The 25942-nt window shown below is 41.7% G+C and overlaps 2 protein-coding genes across 2 annotated transcripts; both read left to right on the forward strand.

The window, feature by feature from the left end:
- Positions 1-471: 471 nt before the first annotated feature.
- On the forward strand, positions 472-14342 carry tfcp2 (transcription factor CP2). Its single transcript, XM_080733388.1, has 17 exons — positions 472-789; positions 1537-1751; positions 3709-3860; positions 4230-4306; positions 4859-4964; positions 5323-5429; positions 5761-5913; positions 6019-6129; positions 6378-6466; positions 7145-7193; positions 8350-8382; positions 8637-8730; positions 9783-9873; positions 10592-10698; positions 11120-11262; positions 12036-12087; positions 12223-14342. Exons 2-17 carry the CDS (start codon positions 1630-1632, stop codon positions 12258-12260), a joined length of 1524 nt encoding a protein of 507 aa, XP_080589514.1. The 5' UTR covers positions 472-789; positions 1537-1629; the 3' UTR covers positions 12261-14342.
- A 605-nt stretch (positions 14343-14947) lies between these two features.
- On the forward strand, positions 14948-22040 carry csrnp2 (cysteine-serine-rich nuclear protein 2). The gene is made up of 5 exons (XM_080733443.1): positions 14948-15563; positions 16894-17066; positions 17835-18097; positions 18612-18908; positions 19843-22040. Exons 2-5 carry the CDS (start codon positions 16907-16909, stop codon positions 20734-20736), a joined length of 1614 nt encoding a protein of 537 aa, XP_080589569.1. The 5' UTR covers positions 14948-15563; positions 16894-16906; the 3' UTR covers positions 20737-22040.
- Positions 22041-25942: the final 3902 nt, after the last annotated feature.

Raw genomic sequence — 25942 nt, forward strand, 5'->3', positions numbered from 1 at the left:
AGGGGGTCCCCACTCCCCAGCTAATGATAGATAGTCAGGAACACCAAATGAACCCTTTACAGGTCTGTAACTCTGAGATAGTACAAATGGAACCAAATGGACCCGTTAGGGTCTCAGAGTACAATTTAAATTGTTGTCCCAGAGATAGAATAGAAATGCCATTAAATGGGGGACCGTATTATAATGTAGGCTATATGTCAAACTGGGGGTCCTTGAAATTAAAATAGTTGAGAATCACTGCTAGAGCCCAACAATCTTCTCTTACAGGCACATATTTTCAAATGGGGGTCCACGGGCTAATAAGTGACAATTTGGGGGTCCTTGACATGAAAAAGTTTGAGAACCACTGAAAGCAAGTTGGTCGAGTGTGATCATGTTTGGTGGTCCACCAAACGATCGGTAGCGATAAAGCTCCAATAGCTAATCTGGAGGGATGAAAACAAGCCGAAGAAGAACACAAACGGAAATTACGGAAGCTACTTTTCCCGGACGAAAGATAGATAAACAAACAATAGACTATTACTATTTGTTCCATTGCATAACTGTATGATAAGTCTTAGTAACATATATCACGAATGGACGATGATATCCGATTGTTCTTGTCAGTCTTGAATAACGAACACACAGTAAAGGCTTAGCTTTAGTCATCCGAAGAGCTGCTAGCTAGCTAGCTAGGTTAGCTGTTAGCATCTAGACATGTTTATTTTAGTGTTGGAACGAGGGAGCAAGACATGATGGCATGGAACTGACGCACTGAAGAGTCCAGCTGTACCTTTCTCACGATCAAAGGTAGGTTTAATATGTTTTTTGTTTTGTTTGTATTTTTACTTTTAATTGGGACCCTTCGTGTTCATTTGGTTGTTACATGTATATGCTGTCAGAGAGTTTTAAATGGATGAATTACACTGAGGATCTTAATGTATGCTCACCATTCTTGTTGTTGTTGTTGTTTTTTTCCTTGTTTTTCTTTCTTTTTTTTTCTTTTCTTTAACAAAACCGTGACTTGTTATTTATTTATGACACGACATGTGTGTTTTAATCCCGATTTACCATGTTTCTCGTATTTAACAGATGTCGTCCATATAAATGAACAGGATAGGTGGGCAGACTGGGCACTATAAGGACATCAGGGCATCTCGATGTAAAATTGGCTATTTTGTAAAAAATATATATATATATTTGAAAAATGTAAAGTATACATGATTAGAACATGCTTAAACATTCGACAGTTAAACTGTAATATTTCTACAGTTGTTACAAATTGCTACACAACCTGTATATCCACATATTTTGGGGCATAAACAAGAAGTTGAAGGATACAATTAAGACTGATAATGTACATGTATGTTCACATCATGTATACCTACATTACTTAAACTATTTTTCAAATATATATATATATTTTTAAACATTTTGGACAAAATAGCCAATTTTACATCGATGTGTAATCCGATGAGATTTTTCACATCAGATTGAATGGATGCTTCCTTTCCTTGCATTAGTGAGTGATGATGCCATGATGTCTGTCTCTCTCAGTGAAAGGTTTGAACACTTTGGACAGAGGGCCAGAGCTTGGTTCAGGTTTTCCAGGAACTGCTTCGGGAGGAAAGCTCCACACACACCATCATCATGGCGTGGGCTCTGAAGCTGCCCCTCACAGACGAAGTGATTGAGTCAGGTCTAGTCCAGGACTTTGATGCCAGTCTGTCAGGCATTGGACAAGAGCTTGGAGCTGGGGCATACAGTATGAGGTACAGTATCATGAGCTCACTTCTAATTATTATTTTTCTAATTAATTGGAAGAAAATTGGCTTGTATATCCATTGGTTTGTTGTGTGAGCTCACTTCTAATGGCTAATCTACAGCTCATGCTGCGACATGTTGTGAGTTTATAGATTGGCCATTTTTGGCTCCTGTTCCCCTCAAAATATGGATGCTGGGATGCAAGTGTTTAAATAAAGTATATTGGTAATTGACTCAAAGCTGTTTTAATTAAATAAAGCATTCTCGTTCTGTCTCATAATAATAGACATATTATTAACATTCATTTTTCTCAGGGCTTTATTTTGATGAATTCACAGTTATGCCCCCCCACAGTCTAGGCCTAAGGGCTTTTCAGTATCTAGTTAGTAATAAACCCATATCCAACCAGTACTGTACATTTCTGGAGTGTGTGCTTTGACTTGGCCTATCCCGGAATAATGCATTGTGGAATTTGATGAAATGTGGTTTGGAGTTAGAAGAGACTGATCATAGTCTCCTTTGAGTGGAATAAACATGATGACTAGCAGTGCTTCCATTTGATCTGGTACCAGTCCTAAATAAGCAACAAGAAAGAAAACTGATCAATTCTATTCCATAAATGAAAAGTTCACCTTTGTCCAGTAGGATATTTTCAGTTGTTGCCTTTTCTGGCAAGCTGGAGTGTATTCTGAATAGAAATGGCCCAATCATTATTTTTGAATTGATATGTGAAGACTGCATGAATATTTAGTAGAATGTTAACTCTTAGCTGTTAGGCACACAATTATAAATACTGTTTTGTGACCATCATAGCATACAAACTACCTTTTTTCTTGTGCTTCACAAAATATAATTGGAGTATTGGGGATGACCAAGCAATTATCACTATAAAGAATTGATTGATTGATGATTCCATCTGAATGATTCCATTTGCGTATTTATCTGCAGTATTATTTAAGATTCCCAGTTATTGACAGTTTTTGGACACTTTGTTTCTTGTGTGAAATCAATTTAGATTTAGCTGACTCAGACACATGGCTCTTTCAGTATCCTTTTTGTTGTTCTAGAACAGTGGTTCTCATACGGACTCCCTGTGCTGTCAGAATCCACAGCTTGAGAGCTATTGGTATAGAAAGTGCTCTGTTACATGATACTACCACCACTACTAGACAGTATGTAAAGTGCCCACTTAAATTCTTCTGTTGAGAGGAGAAATGACATACACTGTCTGGATACCAAGGTATTTAATTGTGTCTCCCTAGTTACCTCCATTATAATTAATGAACTGCATCGTTGGTTATAAGTAGAGCTCAACCGATGTTTCGGGTCTGATCCCGATTTTTGTCCCCCTTGCTCACTGATTACGATGTTTTGATTGATATTTTGTAAAAACATTTAGTACATGTTTTAGTACATTTAATTTATGAGCAAACAAATTAAGAAAATAGGGGTAAAAAGAACCTTTTGATAAATGCAATATTTAAAAAATAACTATAACCCGATATGAAAAGAATTGAACTTTAATTATGCAATGAACAAGCAAACAAATAATACAAGCTCAGAATGTGTTGCAGCACTTGTTGATCTGCTATTTTTGGAGGTGGAGGCTGTCGTCTTCTCCCCTGAATGCTATGTAGTGGCAAAGAATTGGGACACATTGGTTGCATAATTGCAGATATCGATGTAATTAAAAAAAAAAGTCAGATAATCTGGTATTCGTGTGGCTCTAATTGTAAGTTATGGCTCATTTTCCTGAAGAATCCGGTGATGGATTCTAGGTATACGTACCGGTATTTGATCCATCTGATGGAAGCTGCAGTATTCCACAGCAGCTGTTGAATATTCATTTAGTTTAGAATTGTTCCCAACAAAGGAAGTCACGCAAAAGGATCTGGTGTGCCGCGATGAGTATAATAGTCTTCATCAGCTTATGACCATGTTTTTCTATTTTGTCTCTTTCTACAGCGATGTGCTTGCTCTGCCCATCTTCAAGCAGGAGGAGTCCAACCTGCCTCCAGACAGCGATAACAAGATCCTTCCCTTTCAGTATGTTCTGTGTGCAGCTACCTCGCCGGCAGTCAAACTGCATGATGAAACACTTACCTACCTCAACCAAGGCAAGCATCTGGATTTACTGTTCTTTATTTATATCTTTATTAGTGGACTCAATACCTGTGAGCTTGGAGTATTCACTGGTAATGGAAAAAGATGTCCAGATTGAACACGGAAGCCATGTTTGTTTATATTTTTTTATGTCGACTTGGTAATAATTGCACACATAGAAAAAGATTGCGTTTATGCATCCACCACGCCTTACTTAATCAATGAAGCCCTAGACTGTGTCTAAAAGGATGATGCATTTTGAGCTTGTAGATTGGCTATTTTTGAAAACGTTTGGGCCTATAATTACATGCCCAAAATAGGAACGCCAGGTTAAATTGGTTTATAGCTCACAATTGAATTTAACATTGGTCTGGTCTTTGCAGGGCAGTCCTACGAAATTCGAATGCTTGACAATCGGAAAATGGGGGAGCTCCCTGAAATCACTGGTAAAATGGTGAAGGTAAGATCACGGCATTCAATAAATCAAACCATGGAGGGTCACACTCAGAAATAAAAATCCATATTTGTTATTGTTCTATATGCCTCAAGGTGACAGACGTTGTGGCTATCCGGCCTTCATCAGTGTTTGCTCCCATTTTAAGATCACGGCCTTGGCAACCATTTCATAACGTACTACTGTAAATTCGTACAGTCTAGTGTTTTCCAGGACATACTGTGCTATTAGATCAGTGGTTCTCAACCCGTGGGTCGGGACTCCCAGGGGGGGTCACCAATTTATTTTGAGGGGTCCCCCTCATAATCAATGCCTCTAAAAATGACAATTGTCAAATATTAGAGGCAGAAATTGTGAAAATGGCCAATCTATGCGAGGCGTTGTGAGCATGTACAGTAGATCTGCTATTTTCACAATAGAACAGAGTTATACAAAATGTAATTCCTCAACTCTTTGTGCTCGAAAATATTGTATTATTTTGGGGGTTGCGGCCCGAAAAGGTTGAGAACCACTGCTATAGATAATATTAATGTTTTGATTTTTTGGTGTGTATTCCAGAGCATCCTCCGCGTGGTGTTCCATGACCGACGACTCCAGTACACAGAGCACCAACAGCTGGAGGGCTGGCGCTGGAACAGGCCTGGGGATCGCATCCTGGACCTGGGTGAGCACTGGCCAATCACTCTCTCTGATCCTCTGTAGGCTGAGACAGAGGCAACTGAATTGGGTTTGAGTGTGGAGGAAAAGTATTGCAGTGTGACCTTGAGTTTACATTAACCATCACACAATGGAGCAGATTTTTGTTTTGTAACATTGATACAAGAAGTGGGCTGTTGTGATCGCCTGTATAGGACATTATGTGGAGGTGCCTGACATTAGATGGCTTTTAACTGTAGCTTATTAGTGGGGCTTGGATTAGGTTCTTATCTGTTGCACAGTTCTTAAGTTTACTGCAGGCAATGGTGATGAATTGCATAAAGAACACTGTTGATAACAGATTATTTCACGTTGATCCATTGCAGATATCCCCATGTCTGTTGGCATGATCGACCCCAGGGCTAACCCTACTCAGCTTAACACTGTGGAGTTCCTATGGGACCCATCAAAAAGAACCTCAGTTTTTATCCAGGTAGCATGGCGACCAAATCTTGCTATTTTCATTAGTACATATTCTAACTTCCCTTTCCCTGTAATCCTGAATTCATTTTTTGTATCTGATCGGAATGATCTTGGACAATCCAGAGATTCCTGTCATTGCATTGCTTCGCTTGTTTAGTATACCGATTAACCCAGAGTTTAGCAAACTATCAGTGGATATGACCTGAGTAATAATTACTAATATCATTTTTCATGAATCTATGTGGCTTCCTTATAGTGTCATGTTTACCCTGTCCTGTTGATAAGTTATGGCATCCTGCCCTGAATAAGTTTCAGTCAGATATGTGTTGTGTTGTTCGTAGGTTCACTGCATCAGCACAGAATTCACCATGCGCAAGCATGGAGGAGAAAAAGGCGTGCCTTTTCGTGTCCAGATCGACACTTTCAAGGAGAATGAGAGCAGCGAGTACACAGAGCACCTCCACTCTGCATCATGTCAGGTTAAAGTCTTTAAGGTGAGAGGAAACCCATTAGATATTCCACTGTTATTAAATCACCATATCTTTGGTGTCTTGTTCTTCCCGACGGCTGTGCCACTAACCTCACCCGACCTGTTCCAGCCTAAAGGTGCAGACAGGAAGCAGAAGACGGACAGGGAGAAGATGGAGAAACGAGCGCCCCAGGAGAAGGAGAAGTATCAGCCCTCCTATGAAACCACCATCCTGACAGAGGTGAGTGATGTTCAACAGGAGCATATCGGAGGACGATAAGTCCTCCGAAAGAAAGGGCCCTTCGAACGCTGTAAAGGGAAAAAGGGAATGCATCAAAATGACCGTTGTATTTTATTAATAAGACAACTGGAAAACAGTACACAAAAGTGAACAGTGAAGGTCAATAGTAATGCGTTCCTTAGCTGTACAATTTGGTTTGAAGGTAGTTTTCACTGTCAGGATAACAAAAGTGATGCTCTCTCATGCAGTGCTCTCCCTGGCCTGAGATCACCTATGTCACCAACTCACCATCACCTGGCTTCAACAGCACACACAACAGCTTCCCAGTGGCAGAAGGGTAAGGCTGCATATTATGGGTTCTATTTCATCCCTGCTGACCACAAGACGTGGTGCTTAAAGCACTGAATATTAAATATTAAATCAGTGCTTAAAGCAGGTGGTCAGCAGGGATGCATAGAACCATAGTTACATTTGTGTACTATGAAAAGCTCCATCGGCTGTCCGTCAGTCCCTCCGTCTGTCCGTCACGTCACACTTTTGCCCCTACTCTTGTCTCTGCCACCGTTGCCCCTATCCATTCAAAACTTTGCACACAACGCTCCTTGGCTGGCAAATCACAACCTCCGCCCCTGTTTTCTCACATGGCCCTCTTCTAGCGCCACCATCAAGCCGATTTTTGCAAAACTCATTTTTGGACACTGCTCCTACAGATTTTGGCCTAAAATCTCTATAGTCATGTCATCAACATGGATCTGTCCCATTTCCCATATTCCCTCCTGATTGGCTACGATTGCCTTCTAAAGGATGTGTATGCGACGTGACGTTGCTTATCTCCCGATTAGGGAGTCTTACTGGTATGTTTCGTTTCTTTAGTATATGATTTATATTGTGTTGCCCCCAGCGAATGATTATTTGTCTGTAAGCATACAGATGATTATGTGAGGTAATAGTGGAACTTTTGCATTTTATTTTTTTATTAGATTATATTTAAAACTTATATTTTCTGTCTTCATAGAAACGGATCACCCAACCACCAGCCTGAGCCTGTGGTTCAGGCAGTAGAAGTAAGTAGAACTGTCATTTCTCTCTCAGTGAGTCCCATATCCATGGTATACTGTATGCCCCAACCTGCCTAAAGCCCTGCATATTAACAACTCTACTAGATTCATATACTATATGAAGAGATGAGATATCATGGCTAATATTGTCTTTAGTCGATTACCTCAAGAAGTGTGACCCATTGTGAACTTGTAGATACTGTATGCTATTTCAGGGCAGTACGCAGTCATGCGACGGGAGTAATTGGGCATAAAGAAACGTGTGTGTGCCTCAAAGCATGAATCTTTAGATCAATATGTGTCACAGTCATACATGTCCTTTCCTCAACCCTTGAAGAAAGCACAGAATTCTATGGTTTCTGATGGTGCTAATTAGCCATTTATTAACCTTTTTTATATTATATATATATATATATATATATATATATATTTCACTGTCCATTTCTGCTTAGAAGCATCTGGCTAATGATGTGGTCATGCAGGGGATAACAAGGTGGTTTGAGAGAAGATCTATGAGGTTGCTTGGCCACTTACTGTAGCATTGCTTATAAAACGTACACTGCTAAATTAATTTGTTTCTATCCATGGTTTAAATTTAATGAGATAAATTTAATTATAACACATGGGGAATGATTTGTGCAAATTGATTTTGAGAGTGCCAATTACTGTGCTATCAAGTCTATTTAGTGAAGGAACTGACTAATCTCCTTTGTAAATGTCTTTCTTCAAAAGAGATTGATTTACTCAGTTGGCAGTAAAACATTTCAAATGTTTATTTTAGTAGTTTAGAGAAGCTGTAATTGGGTCTGCTTTTCACCAGTCTTTGAAAGGGTTACAAATAAGCATGAGTTGTTCTCTTGTCTTTAATGATGCATTTATTCCTTTATTAATTTTCCTTTTGAAACCTGCAGTTAGTTTGTACTGTGGAATATGTCCAGTTTTATTACTTTTCAAAGAATGTTTTTTCAATGTTTGAGATGATTTCTGAGTAATAATATCCCTATGTCCCTCAATTCCCTTATATATTTTGTGAGAGAATAATATATATAATGGTCTAAAATATAGAAGATATATTTTAATTATTTTTTAGCGTGTGTCATTTCATGTTGTCTTAACCCTAGGGAGGAAATTAAGACATCTTTCTTTATTTTTGTTTACATAGACAAACAACGAGATACAGCATAACATCACATGGGCAAGTAATCTAATATGTGTGCTGACAGCATACTTACACTTCTACAGAGTTAATGATGTTTGTTTGTTTAATGTTTTGGATATCTGTGATATGGGAGATGTCTATCAAATATTTATTTTAATTCATACAGCCTGACTGTAACTTCACATGATCCCTAGGACTTGTAAACCTTTCAACATTGTTGCGATTAAAATGTTCTCTCTGTCTGTTTCTCTGTTTTTATTTTTATTTTTGTCAAATCTTTCCCCTTGTAGAACCTGTTACCCACAACAACACCACAAGACGCACAGCAGTGGCTTCACAGGAACCGCTTCTCGCCCTTCTCCCGGCTTTTCACCAACTTTTCAGGTATGCTACTTCCTGATGTCAAACAAGGAACAGACCAGCTCCCGGTTGGTTATCCTTCAGTGTCACATGGAATGACTATTAAAACAGGTTCAAGACTTGCTTGTGTCTCATTTGGTTATTTTAAAGCGAGTCTGAAACACGCCCACGTGAATGTCAATTCAATTCAAAGGAGCTTTATGTCAACGCCCGGACTACCCACTGTAAACACACATTCTGGTTGTAATTACTCAACAAACGTATGTTCTTTTGTCACTGTTTGAGTTGATAAACACATACAATTTTAAAGCTAGCAAGCTATGTGCTGCAGTAATGAACAGAAGAAGACACTGATCATGGAAGAACCACTTCAGCCTGTTGTTGACCAATTGTCAATAGCAGGCAACAACAGGCAGTGTGTATTCACACATGGTAGCCATTTTGATAGCTCCACCCGTCCATGTTTTAGAATTGATAGCTCCACCCGTCCATGTTTTAGAATTGCGTGATCACTTTCAGAAATGCTGCATGAGCGGTAGTAGAGAGAGATATTCAACAGAGCACAGATCGATCTACAGCAGTGGTTCTCAAACTTGGGGTCGGGTCCCCAAGTGCGGTCCCCAAATTATTTAGCGGGGTCCCCAGATGATTAGCTTTTTCTCACTCAATGGTAAACAAACCAACACACAGTATAAGTGTATACAGGGTATCTGCACATTTATAAAGTGACAATTTAAGGACTTTCAAGACCGTTTTAATACCAAACTGTCAAATATAAAGTAAGCAAGAGGCAAACATTGTGAAATTAGCAACATTTTGAAATTTTCACAATATTTATCTGTGGAACCGAGCCACATTAAATGTAATGCCTACAATTCCAAGTGCTTGTCAGGGTGGGTGTCCCCAGTTCAAATATGTTTATTTTGGGGGTCACAGTCTAAAAAGATTTTCGACAACCCCTGATCTACAGCATGTACGGCAGCTACTTGCCTCTCATCGTTGAACTTGGTTACATGTGTTCAGCTGGGGGTGAATCTATTTTATGAAGGTTCAGAGGTTATTGTTGTACGTAACAGGGGCGGACCTGTTGAAGCTGACCCGGGAAGATGTCATTCAGATCTGTGGGCCAGCGGATGGTATACGACTCTTCAATGCACTGAAAGGAAGGTGGGTTTCCTCCTTTCGTGTGTGTTTTTAATATTGTATTACCCGATACGCAGTAAGGTTTCTTGACTTGAACCATTTAGGCCTAGAATTATTGAATGTTTTAACCAGTGAAAAATAGCAGATATACAAGCTCACAGCGCGGCACCGAGTGCCGCGCTGCGAGCTTGTAGATCTGCTATTTTTGAAAAAGTCGTGAAAATTTGTGCAAATCTTTGAATATATGTATTTTCAAAGCGGATGTTTGTAACTCAAATTTTGCTTCTGGGTGGTCCCTGGAACTAGATATTTTGAAATGGGGGTCCGTGGCCAAATAAATATCATTTTGGGGGTCCTTCACATGAAAAGGTTTGAACACCACTGACATAGTAGTCTCTCAAGAACAGACTAACTGAGCTCCAGTTGAGTGAAAAGGACCTTTTCTTTGACGATGGCCGGCCAGATTGCTGACATAGAAACATAGGTTTTTTCCAAAAATCTTAGAAGGATTCAAAAGACACTTATAGAATCGGGTAAAAATTCTAATTTTCACGATTTTTTAAAAATAGATCTACAAGCTTGCAGCGCGGCACTCGGTGCCGCGCTGTGAGCTTGTATATCTGCTATTTTTTTTATATTTAAAGCATAAAATATTGCGTCATAATGTGTTCAGGCCTAAATGGGTTAAAAGTGCACTTTGTTCTTTTCTTTTCTTTCCCCATGGTGATCTGTATGTGTGTAGGGTGGTAAGACCGAGGCTCACGGTCTACGTGTGTCAGGAGTCTCAGCAGGCACGGGAGCAGCAGCACAAACATGAAAACGGAGATGCCAGCAGCAACACTTTCTTTGGTTAGCCCGTATTTTCTTTAATGCATTTCTGATTATGCATGATGTCATGTAGTATTATTATTATTGATAAAAAAAGGCATTGTCTCTTATAACACTGGTTCTCAATTTGGGGATTAACTTAATGTGCAACATGGTTTTTCTCACTCAACCGTAAACAAACCACCATAAAGTTTAATTCTATAGAGGGTATCTGCACATTTCTAAACTGACAATTTAAGGACTTTTTAATACCTCTAAAATGACAAATTAAACATTGGCCAAATTGTCAAACATTAGAGGCAGAAATTGTGAAATAGCGGCTCATGCTCACAACGCCTCGGCAACGCGAGGCGTTTTATATTGAATGTTTAAATGTATGTTTGTAATATAAAGTATTCATTGAGATTTTGTTTTATGCTCACACCTACTTAATTGCCTGCAGTCTATCACGCCATCTACTTGGAGGAGCTGACGGCTGTGGAGCTCACAGAGAAGATTGCTCAGTTGTTCAACATCTCGCCCAGACAAATAAGCCAGATCTTTAAACAGGGTCCCACCGGCATCCATGTACTGGTCAGCGATGAGGTAAAAGCCACCGCTCTGTTCTCTGCATTAAGGCTAGACCTATTATGGTCAGTTAGGTTCTTAAGGCTTGTGGAACAGCAAATCATTAAAAGCTATTATATTTACTGTATATTGCGCCAATCTTGAAGCGTTCCAGGGGGTCCCCAGCTAAATGCTATTATATTTACTGTAATTATTATTGCGCCAATCTTGAAGCGTTCCAGGGGGTCCCCAGCTAAATGTTAGATAGTTAGGAACCAAATGAACCCTTATGGGTCTGTAACTCTAGAGTGGACAAATGGAACAAAATGGAACCTTATGGGTCTGTAACTTAGTGTACAAATGGAACCAAATGGACCCTTAGGGGTCTGTAACTGAGTGTACAAATTGAACCAAATGGACACTTACAGGTCTGTAACTCTTAGTGTACAAATGGAACCAAATGGACCCATTCCATTTGTCCCAGTGATATATAAAAGACATTAAATGGGGGTCAGTAGCCTAATGCATTTGTAACTGGCATTTGTAACTGGGAGTGCTTGAAATTCAAATGGTTGAGAATCACTGCTAGATATTATATTGGCATATATCGGTATCGGAAATTAAGAGTTGGATATTATCGGTTATCGGTAAAAAAGGCAATATTGGACATCCCTAGTTTTAAGTGTTGGGACGAGATGACCTTTTCTTATCCTAAAGAAACGTTGGTTACTGTAATAAATTTGCAGGCAAGTGTGTGCCTGCTTCATCTTTAAAAACATTATACGTTTTCTTCTGCCTTTGACACTTTACAGATGATACAGAACTTCCAGGACGAGGTGTGTTTTGTATTGGACACAATGAAAGGTATGTGAGATTTCACATACGCCCCAAACTTTCTCCTAGCTTTTGTTTCTAAATTAAACATCACCTGTGATGTGCTTTGTCAGTGCAAGTTTATTTATAGTAATCGGCCCTGTATGTATTCGTTTTAATCACCAGATGAAACGCATGATGGCTACCACATCATCTTGAAATGAAGTCTGAATGGGAGAACGGTGTCTCCTTGCTCTCCGTTTACACCTCATCCTGACAGTGTCTCTCCAGCTTCAGCCTCCCCGCTGTGCGTGGAATGTGCTGGAGTTTAAACCTCCCCCCACCCCCCATCGGCCTGTGCGTCGGACACACCCAACAACTCGCCAGACGCCGCTGTGGGGCGTACGACTGAAGCACCTAGCCCTCTTCTCCTTTATTCCTTTTTATTGTCTTAAGCCTTCATACGTCATTGTGCGTTGCTCTGGGAAAGTTTGCCAAGTGACGCGCTAGTATGATGAAGTGAAAGTTAGGCATTACTATTGAAGGAGTGACTCTGGTTCAAGTTGCTACATCGAAGCACATCGCACCTCCCTGCCCCGTGGCTGTCTCGTCTTAAATGGTAATATCCTCCCTGTCGCTCATATCTCAAGAAGAAGAGCATCTGGTGTGCCAAAGCGCTGTGCGTCAGAAGCAAATAAGTCCCCCTTATTCTTACAATACTTGACCCTCAGCCTGTAATACCGCATGGTTCCCTTCCTTCTGCAGTGTTGCTTTATGGAGCCACATTAGCGAGAAGGAACATGATACTGAGAGGCAGCATCATGAGCCATCAGGACAATGAGTGTTGGCTCATTACTCAAATGTAATTTATTACTCATTACTCATCACTCTTTTCCATCTTTTCCAACTAATATTGTTACGTTACTTATTACTCCCGGCCAACAGTAACTAGTTGCCATACTCATTTCAACACTGCAGCCTACAATCCTCAGTGTTGTTACAGGTAAGTTTGGTTAAAAACATTTTGCAAGCTACCTAGACAATGAATATACTTCTAGCTGAAGAAAGCGTTTAAAGTGTTTGACTGTCTCTTCAACTGTCGACATCTGGACTGCTAAACTTAAAGCTTTCTCAGATCAGTGATTCGGTTGTTGTGTTTGCAGCATGACGCCTGGTTTATACTTGGGTGTGTGCTGTTGTCGCACACTGAAAATGGCTAATCTACAAGCTCACAACTCGTTGCAGTGCGATGGTTTGCAGGCTTGTAGATCAGATATTTTGGTAGTTTAGGCATACAAAAGCTGCTTTGATATAAAACAGACACACATAATGTTGTCGGCTTGGAGAGCAAACAGATTCATTCACTTTATGGACTTTCAAAAACAAGGTGTGGGAAACTAACGCCTTATTTCTTGGGGAAAAGTTAGACTGGGGTCCTGAACTGACTGTGCTGTTGTCTGTTACTCCAGACAAAATCAAACCTGACACGCAAATCCCACTATACCTATCATGTCTCGGACCGCTGTTCCATCAAGGGTTTTGAAAAATGTTAACGAGTTATTGGGGAAGGGTAACTGAAACATTATATTACTGAAATGTTAATAGTAATTAGTTATACTACTCGTTACTGGGAAAACACATTACAATAACACTTTACTGGTATTGCGTTACTGGTGATGTGTTACTGTCCAACACTGATCAAGGGATATCTTGAGGACAGCTCTTCTGTCCTCGGCTAATATTTGTGCTTCTTTTAAAGGCTAATTGTGTCGAGTATTCTCCTTTGCTATGTTACTGTAAGACGGCGTGAAAATATTTTCTATACCTCTGTGTAATATGTGTTTATTACATTGTCAGCCATCATGATTTTTACTCTTGGATCTCAAAGGACAATGAAACGCTATCTACTGTAGTGAACATAGTAGCAACACCAGCAACCTGTCTACACATCATCCCTACCAGTGTTTGGCATTTCCCAACACCTCTTAAGTTTTTATCCATTTCCCCTGAATTTGTTTTGACTAGCCAGTTTAAAATGTTTTGTTATGAATCATGTTACTTTGGCTGTTTTTATAATCTTTACCCCCTGTTTCTTTTTAAACTCGTTTTCAGTTATTTTATTTTTTTAAATATCGCCACTTCCTAATACTAATACATGTAGTGGGTTGCTTGGCATACCAAAACTGCATGTGGAAAGAAAATAGTTGGCTTCAGTCCATTGTGCTGAAATGAAATGGGTAGTTTGACATTTTTAGATGTTCATCTTTGGCCCATCTCGTCAGAATGATTAAAATACTTACCCATAAGCTGTTTGTTTCATTTCTCCCTACACTGTAAGAAGAGGGTTGCATAGACCACTTGTGTGTGTGAATATAGACTGGTCTTAATTTAGAACGATCTATTTTAGGACATCTAAGTTAAGTCTAAGACGTGGGGACAAATTACATTATTGATATGACGACTGCTGTCCTTATATTTAGGGGTGGTTGTAGGTTACAGTAGAGGATATGGATAGCCATTGTGTAGTGTCGTGTGTTGCTATGGAAACTGCCTTTTTTTTTATTACAGAGGTTGATGTTCTCATCGGAGATGAGGGCTTGTATTTTAATTATGAATATAGGTATTTTTTCCCACGTGTGATTGTTCTGTGAACAGTTCCTCTCGAATTTTGCATCTAATAACGACCGCAGCATGGACAAAGAACCCACTATGACTACATTTCCCAGCATGCCTTGCGCAGGGCACGCTCGTGATGTCACAATAAGTATATATGGCTTCAGAGCAGAATTCCTTACTCCATTGTTACATTGTAACAAACCGGGGCAGGGGCGAGGGGGAGAGGGACGTCATTTTGCAGGACAATTCGCAACATTTTGGACACCAAAATCAAAGGAGCATAAACCAATTTCACGTACGACGAACGGCACTCTAATTCGAGCCGACTGAAGCCTTCCCGGTGAAGGAAAAAGGATAAACGACCACAGATGTCAGCGGATTCTCCATTGCAAAGCATTTTAAAGATTCCGACCAGGAAGATAAGACAAGACATTCGGCAGCTTTGAGATTCGCGTCGGAATCGGAACTCTATTTTCAGCAATAAACTGCAACTAACCTGTTTGACGTCCCTCTGTTCCTCCGTCTGCCCTTTGGTTTAAATAGATAGATTTATAGGCATGCAGTGTTTAAATAGAACTTGCACTAATGATCTCTAGTACCATTTCTTGTTCCTCCAGATCTGGTAGTGAGTATAGAACAATGAGCATGAAGCCTAAGTAGCCTAGTCAGCTCTGCAATAGTGTTGCAAACTGACAATCACCCAAGCTTTGATTCAAGTCACTTTGGGTCACCACCGGTCCACTGTTGTACAGTAGGCTACAGTAGGTAACGTTGCACGGTTTAGGGTGGACGTTTTGGCATAAAGAAGCATCTAAAAAACCAACAGGGCGTTCCAAGCTTCATGTGTAGCTCGCACTGGGAAACGACGAGCAGCGACTTGGTTGGAATCAGGGTTCCTAGATCTGCCTCAGGTAAGAAGAAGGTTTAGTGTTTCATTAGCTGCCTGGGCACTTTGCCATTGTGAAAATGGAATGACCTGGTGTTCTGGAGGGGAGGGAGGGAGGCACAACCCAAACCTCCCCCAACTGTAGTCAGTTGCAGCATCCTGAAAGCTTTATAACTGGTTTTCTGAGTGTCAGTAAAATCCAGTATCAGTGTCAGTATTAATCTGTGTACGAATGTAACCAAATGGACCCGCAAGGATTACGTTGTACACTCAGAGCTACAAATGAATGGATTAATATATATGATCAACACCGAGTATTTTACTGATTATTATGATTGGTACATAACCTCATAATACCATTCAGATTTACAGCTCCATAACTTAAAAAGCAACGACCTCATTATGCATAATGGTAGGTACACAGAATATTCCTATTCCCCCAGCATGTCTAGTAATTGCCACTGTAGGCTACATATTACTGTATCACTGGGGACCTTGTCTGAGTAATCTCCTATGCAGTAATATATTATAGATTAATAGAACATGGCTGTCACATCCAAATTAACTAAAGTAGACAGCTTGTAGGTCTACTGCCCAAACCACCCTTCTGGCCTAGTTTGACCCCTGCTTACTGATGTAGGCCTAATTGATCAGATCTTCTGCTATCAAAGAACTCCACCACTGAGGTCCCCTGTGCAGTTTGAGCCAAAATAAGAGCAAAATGCCATGAAACCATAGACATTCTAGTTGCTTCAAGGCTGTTCATATAAAAACCCTGCTTGCCTAGTTGCCATGGTGACGTTTCCAGACTTGATGATTTCAGAGCGGGGATTTCATGTGAGACGGGGGAGAGACTGAGGCAAGGCAGTGATGAGGCAGGAATACAGATGAAAAGAAGAGAGGGCCCAGAGCTGGTGGTGGCACCTTTTCAGTGGAATTGAAGAATTGACATTACCCATTAGATACAGTCTGATGCAATCATCCTGCACTCCTCTTTGGGGGCAAACCAATGTGAAATGTTAAAGCCTGAATTATACTTTGTCGGATGATGGTGTTGTATGCCGAACGGAAATAACAGATCTACAAGCTCACAGCACGTCACGGATAGATCTGCTATTTTCGGCGCAATGACAACATCATACAAAGGAGAATAAATTAGGCATAGGATGGTTCGAATGTCAAGATTTGAGAATACAAGTAATAAGCCATGTCGATTTCTTTGACTCGTATTTGACTCCGTACTCATCCCATTATCTAGTTTGTACATGCACACCGATTTCACATGCAGAACCCAGGCATTTGCGTCCAAAGACTTTGTCTCGCAGGGTGTCTGACACTGCTGTCCTCCGCTTCAGACACCAAGCTTCCATGGAGGCAGGTCCGTCCCTCAGCCTCAAACGAAGATATGAGGAGGTGGACAACAGCTCTCCGTTCTCGACACCCAAGGATTCCGACGATGACATCTCCAGCAGTGATAGTGCAGACAGCTGCGATAGCCTCAACCCCCCTTCCAGCACTACCTTCACACGTAAGGGTCAAAATAATACAGCTGACACACACAGCCACGGTCACACACACATACAAACACACACACACACACTCTGTCACTGTCACACACACACCAAAAGCACTCGACTATCGGCCACTGAACGCGAGTCACAGCTCAACCAAATAGCCATTTGTGACACAGGACAGTGAAAGATGCCTAAGCTTCTTGACTTAACAATGTTAAAATATATTTCTTAGCTATTTTCAGATTTAAATGTATGGTACATCATTTGAAAGCTTACAATGTGCACTTGGATGTTCCGTAAAAAATGCAAGTGTGCCCTACACATTATACCAGATGCTGTCACATTTATAATCTCCCAAAAGAAAATGTGTGTATCAAAACACTGTTCTGGTCCCAGTTAAAACCCGCCCGCAGAAGCTTGTGATTGGCTGAACCGGAGGTAGAGTGCTCCGTTGTGTTCACCTGGACCACGCGGAGGTGCCGAAAGTCGGGGGGAGGAAGATTTACTATTCTGTCCATAACGGCACATAACTCGGTAACGGCGCTGACTTGGCTCATGCGACCGTAACAGCGCTCGACACGGCGACTCGCTCGTCGCTACCGCTCGCTCGCCGGTGTCTCACGTGGCTCATGGTCACCTAAGACGGCGTGCCTCCGTCATCTCCACCAAAAACAAGTGCTCCGCCCTTGGAACCGGAACGGTGTTTTGATTCATGCGTTTATGAGACTGTTATTACATGACAACCCCTCTAACTCTCCCCACTCTGTTTTGCCCTTGTCCAGCAACGTCCATCCTCAGACAGCACAAGCTGTCGCCTGGAGGGAAGCGGGTGCGATTCGATGTTGTGACCGTTTACTACTTCCCCCGGCGGCAGGGCTTCACCAGTGTGCCCAGCCAAGGGGGCAGTTCCCTGGGCATGGCCCGCCACCACTCCTACATCAGACGCTACACGCTGGGCGAGTTCGCTCGCGAGCAGGAGACCAGTCACCGGCACACTCTGCGCCAGCACCTGCGGCAAGAGAAGCTCAATGCTCGAAAGATGAAGGTATAGTTTCAATCCAGAGGATGGCATCTGCACATTAATAATATAGATCAAGGGGTCTTCAACAGGGGGTCCTCAGAGTTACTACAGGGGTCCTACAAATCTTTCTGTGATATCTCCTTTTTAGCCAGATTCTTAACCAGATTCTGAAAACTTTAGACGAAAATAACAGATCTACAAGCTCACAACGTCTCACAGCACAAGGCGTGGTGAGCTTGTAGATCGGCTATTTTCGGCAAAGAGATTTGGTGTATTGAAAGTTCAAGTGGTTAAATATCTGAAAACAGAAAATTGACATGAACCCAAAATACCCTAATGATTGTGCTGGCGAACAATGAAACACTATGGAATCTTTGACAAGGTTGTGGGGGTCCCTGCTTCATCTCTCTCAGCTAAGGAGTCCCTGGCCTGAAAACGTTGAAGGCCCCTGATATAGATAGATGCAGTAATAATGATTGATGAATCATAACTTCACAACTGACACTCTCATGTGCTCTCTTCAACCTATCACACACAGCTGACACGCAACGGTACAGTGGAGTGTGCCCAGGCAGACCTGCTGACACTGGACGACGTGTCTGACGAGGACCTAGACGTGGAAGGGGTGGAGGTGGATGATTGCTTTTTCCTTCAGCCCCTGCCCACCAAGCGCCGCCGCGCCCTCTTGCGAGCCTCGGGCATTGCGCGCATCGACGCCCGCGAGAAGGCAGAGCTCCGAGCCATCCGGCTCTCGCGAGAGGAGTGCGGCTGCGACTGCCGCTTCTACTGTGACCCTCGACACTGTGGCTGCAGCCAGGCTGGCATCAAATGCCAGGTAAAGAATGTTACGTTTTGTGTCTGTGTGTGCGTGCATGTAGAAAAGAAAGAGCCATTGATTCAGCACGGTTCAAGTTGTGTGTCACCTTGCTGAGGAGGGCTTTAGGATCGTGTTGCCTCACTTCACCTAATTATGTAATTGCTTCCTTTGCTGTTATTAATCCACTGTCTGTGCTCTTCTCCCACTCGTCTGTATCAGCTCCCCTTTTATCTCTGTATGTTTTCTTTACCACTCTACATTATGCTACAATACAGAGAAGACAAAGGTCTTCTGTCTTCACTTAATTAGCATTAGGTTGTTACTGTGCAAATATTAACTATAATGATGTTGTCAAATTTGTGTGCTTTGAAAATGACTTTTAATTAAAACTTTGGTAAAACTGACCAGCCATCATCTAAAAATATCCAGGTTGAATCAACGGCTTATACCACTTACAACCGAGGGTCTGGATGAACTACAAAGGAAAAGGAACATATTTTTTTCATCAAATAAATGTTCTTGATGAGCGTCATTGATAGAGATTGATTAGAGAGGTTCATGAGCTGAGTGGATACTGTACCTCTGCTACGAAGTGTGGCCAGTTGTCAGTCATCCATGTTGTATCTATAATTATGTAACAATATATTTGGGCAAGGTTTCAGCCTGATCCCTCCTGCCATTATAAAATTGATAAAGCTAAATGTGTGGAGGTAGTTGCCTACTGGCAACGTGCTCAAGAAATGTGGCACTGATTGGTTCAGTGGTTTGCAAGATTAGCCGTGGACAAACAAAAACAGGCAAACGCACAATGAACGCAATAACACACAGAAGAATGCTATGCTGTGAGATACTGGCTCTGGTGTGTGCGGCCAAAGGCTCTCACACTCTTTTTTTTTTTACTTAGATAAACCTGAAATGGAAGCTGTATCCTCACATTTGCTTGTTTGGTCAGGTGGATCGGATGTCCTTCCCATGCGGCTGTTCTAGGGACGGCTGTGGCAACTCTGCAGGCCGCATTGAATTCAACCCTCTGCGTGTGCGAACCCACTACCTGCACACCATCATGAAGCTGGACCTGGAGGAGAGGAGGCTGCTGGGACAGGCAACCGGGGAACAGTACGCTGAATCCGACCTTATATCTTCCCCATCTTCCACATGTCCCCCGTCCCCTGAGGTGTCCCCGGCAGCCGGCCTGGACTCCGAGCTGGAGGCAGTGGCTGGGGTTCAGGAACTCCTGGCAGAGCAGGACATCCTGGAGCGCGAGAACGAGACGGCAGTGTTGCACCTGCAGAGCGCCGAGGAGCAGGAGAGGAGGCAGAGGGAGGAGGCCGACCTGGGGCAGCGGGCACTGTGTCTCCTGCCCGGCGCCTTGGGGGTGGGGCTGCCTGAGCAGGACGGGATGGAAGGGGTGGAGCAGGTTCTTTTGCAGGGGCCGTTCCCCACGGGAGCCACAGTGCTCTGCATTGCCAACAACCAGGAGGAGAGCCCCCCTGGCCTCCTCAAAGACTCCACCTCTCTGCTGTACTACCAGGTCGGCCCCATGGAGTCAGGGGCCTTTGAGTCTCTACCCAGGGAGGAGAAGGAGGAAGACGCGAAGGAGAGAGAAGACGGTGGCGAGAAGACACATGTGGCGGACAGGGGACCGGAAGGTGGCGGGTGGGATGGCGAGCATGGAGACATCACCTGCAGGCAGGACTTGGGAAATGCTTCGCTCACTGTAATCGGATGCGAGAAAGAAATGGAGGAGAGGCCCCCGCCTCAGCATAGCCTCTCTGAGGAGCAGTGCCATGGGGATGGCTACTTGGCCACGGGGGGAAGCATCTACCTACTACCTACCGAGGTTTAGCGCCAGCCCCTCCGCAGATGTTTTGCACAATAGCTTCGTCTAAGCTAAGAATAAAAATGTACATTTCTTGATTTTGTCACTGCTATCATTGAGAGTTGTGTTACAGGCTGGAATCGTTTAGTAGTGAATAGTGAGTCATTGAGTTTTTGTAAGAATGAGCTTGAGTATTAAGTATGTGAAGGAGGGGGAATACTGAAAGCACCCACAGATCTCTCCCCAGAAGTAACATGGATGCAGTTACACAAGGAATCCCTCTTGTTCGAATGGGAGCAGCAATCATGGCCTTATTGGGGGAAAGAGCCTTTGTGTGTAGGAGTCACTTTGTAACTGAGAAGTACAACGAGTAGAGCTTTGTTAATTCCCAGTGCTAAAGAGAATGGCAGTGTGAGCTCTAACGTAAGCCTTCTGTGCAGTGATGTATAAGATATCTACACTACAACACCACTGTGTTGTATGACAAGCTGTCGTGTTGTTCACTACATGCTGTTTATCTCTATTACAGCAACATCACACTGCAGTCTTTCAAGCCAAATTAAGGCCACTGGTAGTATCCCCCCATGAGAATAGACTTAGCAATCCTGGAAATACTTGTTTTTTCGTGTACTGTATATGCATTTGCAAAGGGCAAGCCAGAGCCAAGGTAGCTGCTTATATTATGGGGTACGCACACAGTGAATCGAGGTTCCAGCGTGTTTACACAGGGCATAAAGGATGAACCAGCTAGCAAAAGCAGACATGGATTGGCCTTAGCTGTTCCTTGTGCCCGATTTATACTTGGTTGCGCGCTGGTGTCTCGCACCGAAAATTGCAGATCTACAAGCTTACAACGAGTCGTGATGCATGAACCTATATCAGGCTTTAGGTTCACCTTGGACTGCTGCACGCAAATGTGTTTTTATTTATCAAAACGACTAGTTTACCCATTATAGTGACTATTGCAAATCTTATATTACAATTATTTCAATAATGTGTCTTTTGTCGTTGCCTTTGGTTTGAACAAGCATAAGCCTGATTTACTCCATAGTAGCCTAAAGGAATTGATTTTCAAGCGAAACATTTTATAAAATCATTTATTTTAGGCAAGCTACACAGTCTATGGAGTATGAATTAAGCAGCCTTGTTTTTTTTTTGTTTTGTTTTGTTTTTTAACATGATTTATTTTCTGGCTTGCATTGAGATTGTCAAGCAACACATAGTCACTCTTACCATGTAAAGCTTGATTTATGCTTCAACGGGAAAAGCGTTGTACTATGACAATAATAGCGTATTTTCAATGACAATACGTTATGTTTGTTTTATGTTGAAAGGACAGCATAGATCACCTCATTTAATGGCCTGTACTGTAAGAAAGAGATTATTCTGAATCATGTCAGATTTCACATTAAGAAAATAGCATTTAAGGAGTCAACAGAAATGTCAGCCTGTGCTGTTACAGTAGTTATACAAAATGATGTGATGTTACTAATTTATGGAACAAACTATGACAACAATCTGCATTTGTATGTTTTGTTTCATGTGTGTGTGTGTGTGTGTGTGTGTGTGTGTGTGTGCGCGCGTGCGTGCGTGCGTGCGTGTGTATATGTGAGTATGTGTGTGTGTGTGTGTGAGGTGCATGTAAAGCACATATGAATGGGAGAGGACAGTAGGCGATACATCGGTGAAGAATAGATATTTTATTTCCTGAAAGGTGCTGTTATAGATTTACATTGTATCCCTTTTTTTCTTCTTCCACCATCATGAGAAATTAATTTCAAATAATTGTTTCTTTGATGGCTGATATAAGAATTAAATGTATTTGAGAGCCTATGGCAGAAATTTGAAAGCTGTTGCACTGCAAATCATTAATGGTGATTATGGAATGAAGTGTTTTGTCATTTGACTATGTAAATGCAATTCTATAACATTTCTTGTCTTTAAATGTCTTTATATGCTATGTCTAATTAATATGTAAGTGTGCCGACACTTCTTACACAAAATCAGTCCTTTGTTGAGCTGCTTGTGTGACCGTTGCTTTGAGTAACGGTTTGCCAGGCACAGGATGTGGTACTGTGTATGAGATGTTTGATGTATTTTTTTTGTTTGTTTTGTTTGCCTTTTTATTGTCTTAATATAACCATGCTTAAGAGTTGCACCAAGGCAGTGGTTTCAAACCTAATTTGATGATCCGTTCATCGACTAGATTTTAAGACAATGGCGTCTTGGAACTATTGTTAGGCTGAGGATCTGTGGCGTTCGTTTGACATGCCTTGACAAAGTACCATCCTTGAAGTAATGGTAATTACAAATGCCTGTTGGTGGGTCTTTGTCCTTGGTTTTCCAGTAATAGAAAAAGGTTTGGGACCTCTGCATCAAATGAACTCCAATACACTATGTGATTGTGCGTTTGTCTGTGTGTGTGAGAGAGAGAGCGGTGTATGATTGTTTAAAAGACTGATGAATTTAGACTTATTCTAAAAAGCTGTGAGAACCACTCTCATGCTAACCAATGCCTAACGTGGACAGAAAGGTTTTTGTTTTTTTAATACAAAAATGAAAAATAAAATACTCATTTAAAAAAAAAGATTTATGTTGTTATGTGTATGTCACAAACTATGGTTTGGTATGGATTTAAGGCCTTAAGTTGTATTTAGCAATTTACTATACATTGTCTCACTCCAATTACCTTGTTTAGCCATGACAAGATTCACACAGAGACTGTATATGTATATGATTGTTCTATATGTGTGTGTGTGTGTGTGTGTGTGTGTGTGTGTGTGTGTGTGTGTGTGTGTGTGTGTGTGTGTGTGTGTGTGTGTGTGTGTGTGTGTCAGGCCTGTCAACATTGGTCTGTCAGAATCCAGGAGATTCTTAACATATATATATTTTTTCCTGTGTTCTGTTGAATTTTGTGCATGTTTGATACATTTATCAGGCTTGCTTTACTAGCATGGGTACAATTTCAGCCTTAAAATGCCAAATGTAGGAGTACAAATTAGCTGACTGAAGCAAAGTAGGCCTTCTTTAATAATGACTTCTCATCTTTAAGTCATTGCTTAATATGAATATCTGTATCATGCATTGCCCCCACCCCTAAACCGGGGGGTCTGGGGGTCGTCCCCCAGAAAACCTTTAACATGGATAGATGTAATTTCCTGTGTTCTGGTGAATTTGGGGAGTTTGATACCAAATCCAGGAGAAATCCAGGAGATTTGCCAATCCAGGAGATTCCCAGGAGATGGGGTCAAAATCCAGGAGACTCCTGGGAAATCCAGGAGCATTGACAGGCCTGGTGTGTGTGTGTGTGTGTGTGAGAGAGAGAGTGCGTGCGTGTGAGAGAGTGCGTGCGTGCCACACACACACACACACACACACACACACACACACACACACACACACACACACACACACAGAGAGAGAGAGTACACACAGAGTACAGACTCACATATAGAATACCTACCTACACACACACACACACACACACACACACACACACACACCTACCACATAATTAAGCAGCTCCCATTTTATGAAATACATTTGTTGGATGTACTGCATTATAATGGTAGGGAGATCTTTCAGGTTCGTATTTAGCTGAACACAGAGAAAAATTAACAGAATGAAAAGCTTTTGTTGTCTAACTGAGGCAGACAGACAGTGAGTCATGACAGTGAATCATAATGTGTCTGGTTGAAAAACAGTCTAGACCACTAGATGGCAGTATAGATTCACCTGGTGCACCGAGGCTCATTCAGCTGCCTGTCTGCATAGTGAGGACCCTAGAGGGTCCTCAGACTCAGAGTTACTGTAGGGGGTCCTCCAAATCATTGTGTGATAGAAACCTTTTTTGTCTCCTTTTTGATATTATATAATAAATATACATATCCATATATCCAAATTCTGTGAGCTTCAGCCAAAAATAGCCGATCTACAAGCTCACAACGCCTCGCAGCGCGAGGTGTGAGCTTGTAGATCGGCTATTTTTGGCAAAGAGCTTTGGTGTAGAAGGGAAAAAGAGCGAAAGGTCAAGTTTATTAAGTATTGATGTTCAAGTGTTAAATATCTGAAAACACACATTGACATGAATCCAAAATACACTGATGATTGTGCTGTCAAACAATGAAACTATATGGAATCTATGAACATATTGTGGGGGTCCCTGCTTCATCTCTCTCTCAACTAAGGGGTCCTTGGCCTGAAAACGTTGAAGACCCCTGGCATATAGTGCATAATTGTTACCTACCTAACTCTGTGGATAAAGGCCCATTCCCACTGAGCCAGATAACAGATAAAAAAATCTCTTTCTCCAGATATTTTTCCATTCAAAGTGGATGGTAGATACAGATTAAAAAAATATCTGCCACAGATATTTTTATCTGTGGCAGATATCTGTGGCAGATATTTTTTTTTTTTATCTGTATCTACCATCCACTTTGAATGGAAACATATCTGGAGAAAGAGATTTTTTTTTATCTGTTATCTGGCCCAGTGGGAATGGGCCTTAAGCCTGGTGATGTGAGGTTATCAACTTGTCCTCTATCTGTGTGTATACAAAACTTGGTTTGGCCTGGAGTCTGTTCAGTTTCAATTTAGGATTACATTATCCATGAAAGAAGCAGATTGTCCCTCTCTCTGTCCACATAAAGTGGGGCTTAACAACAGAGTTTTTTAAAGCCTCGAGTCCCAAACATCAAAAGCCCCTTCAACAGGCCACAGAGTTATGCTTCCTCGTTGGTTTATTAATAAAAGTCTGTAGTTAGCCTACCTTTGAAACATGCTGGTAGAAAAGGACAGCATTTTTCAGTTGATGTTCTGAACGCCTAAACTCCCAGTCCCTAGAGTTCAAATAGCCTGTTGCCCTAGCTATATCAGGAGTTTTCAACTGATTATGAACCAGAGACCATCAACCTGACTAAGAATCAACCTGGCCACATTTCCTATAATGATGACTCAACCAGGAAATCCGGGGCTCTTTTCCTTCTTGGAAAAACGATGTGGGATTTCTTGACCTCCCGACTTCCCAGTAACTGACAACATCATAGGTCACCAGGTCATTCAGTGCTGTTTCCCAGCTACCTTCACTTTCCTTTCCTACATTATTAAATGAATAGTCAGGGACCACATGCACTACCTTCATGGACCACCAGTGGTCTACGGACCACCAGTTGAAAACCCCTGCCCTATATCAACATTTGCAAGTTTCATGCATGGTGCCTCTCACTTAGCCTCA

Source organism: Nannobrachium achirus (genome assembly GCF_963921795.1).
Source record: "Nannobrachium achirus genome assembly, chromosome: 9".
Lineage (NCBI taxonomy): Eukaryota > Metazoa > Chordata > Actinopteri > Myctophiformes > Myctophidae > Nannobrachium > Nannobrachium achirus.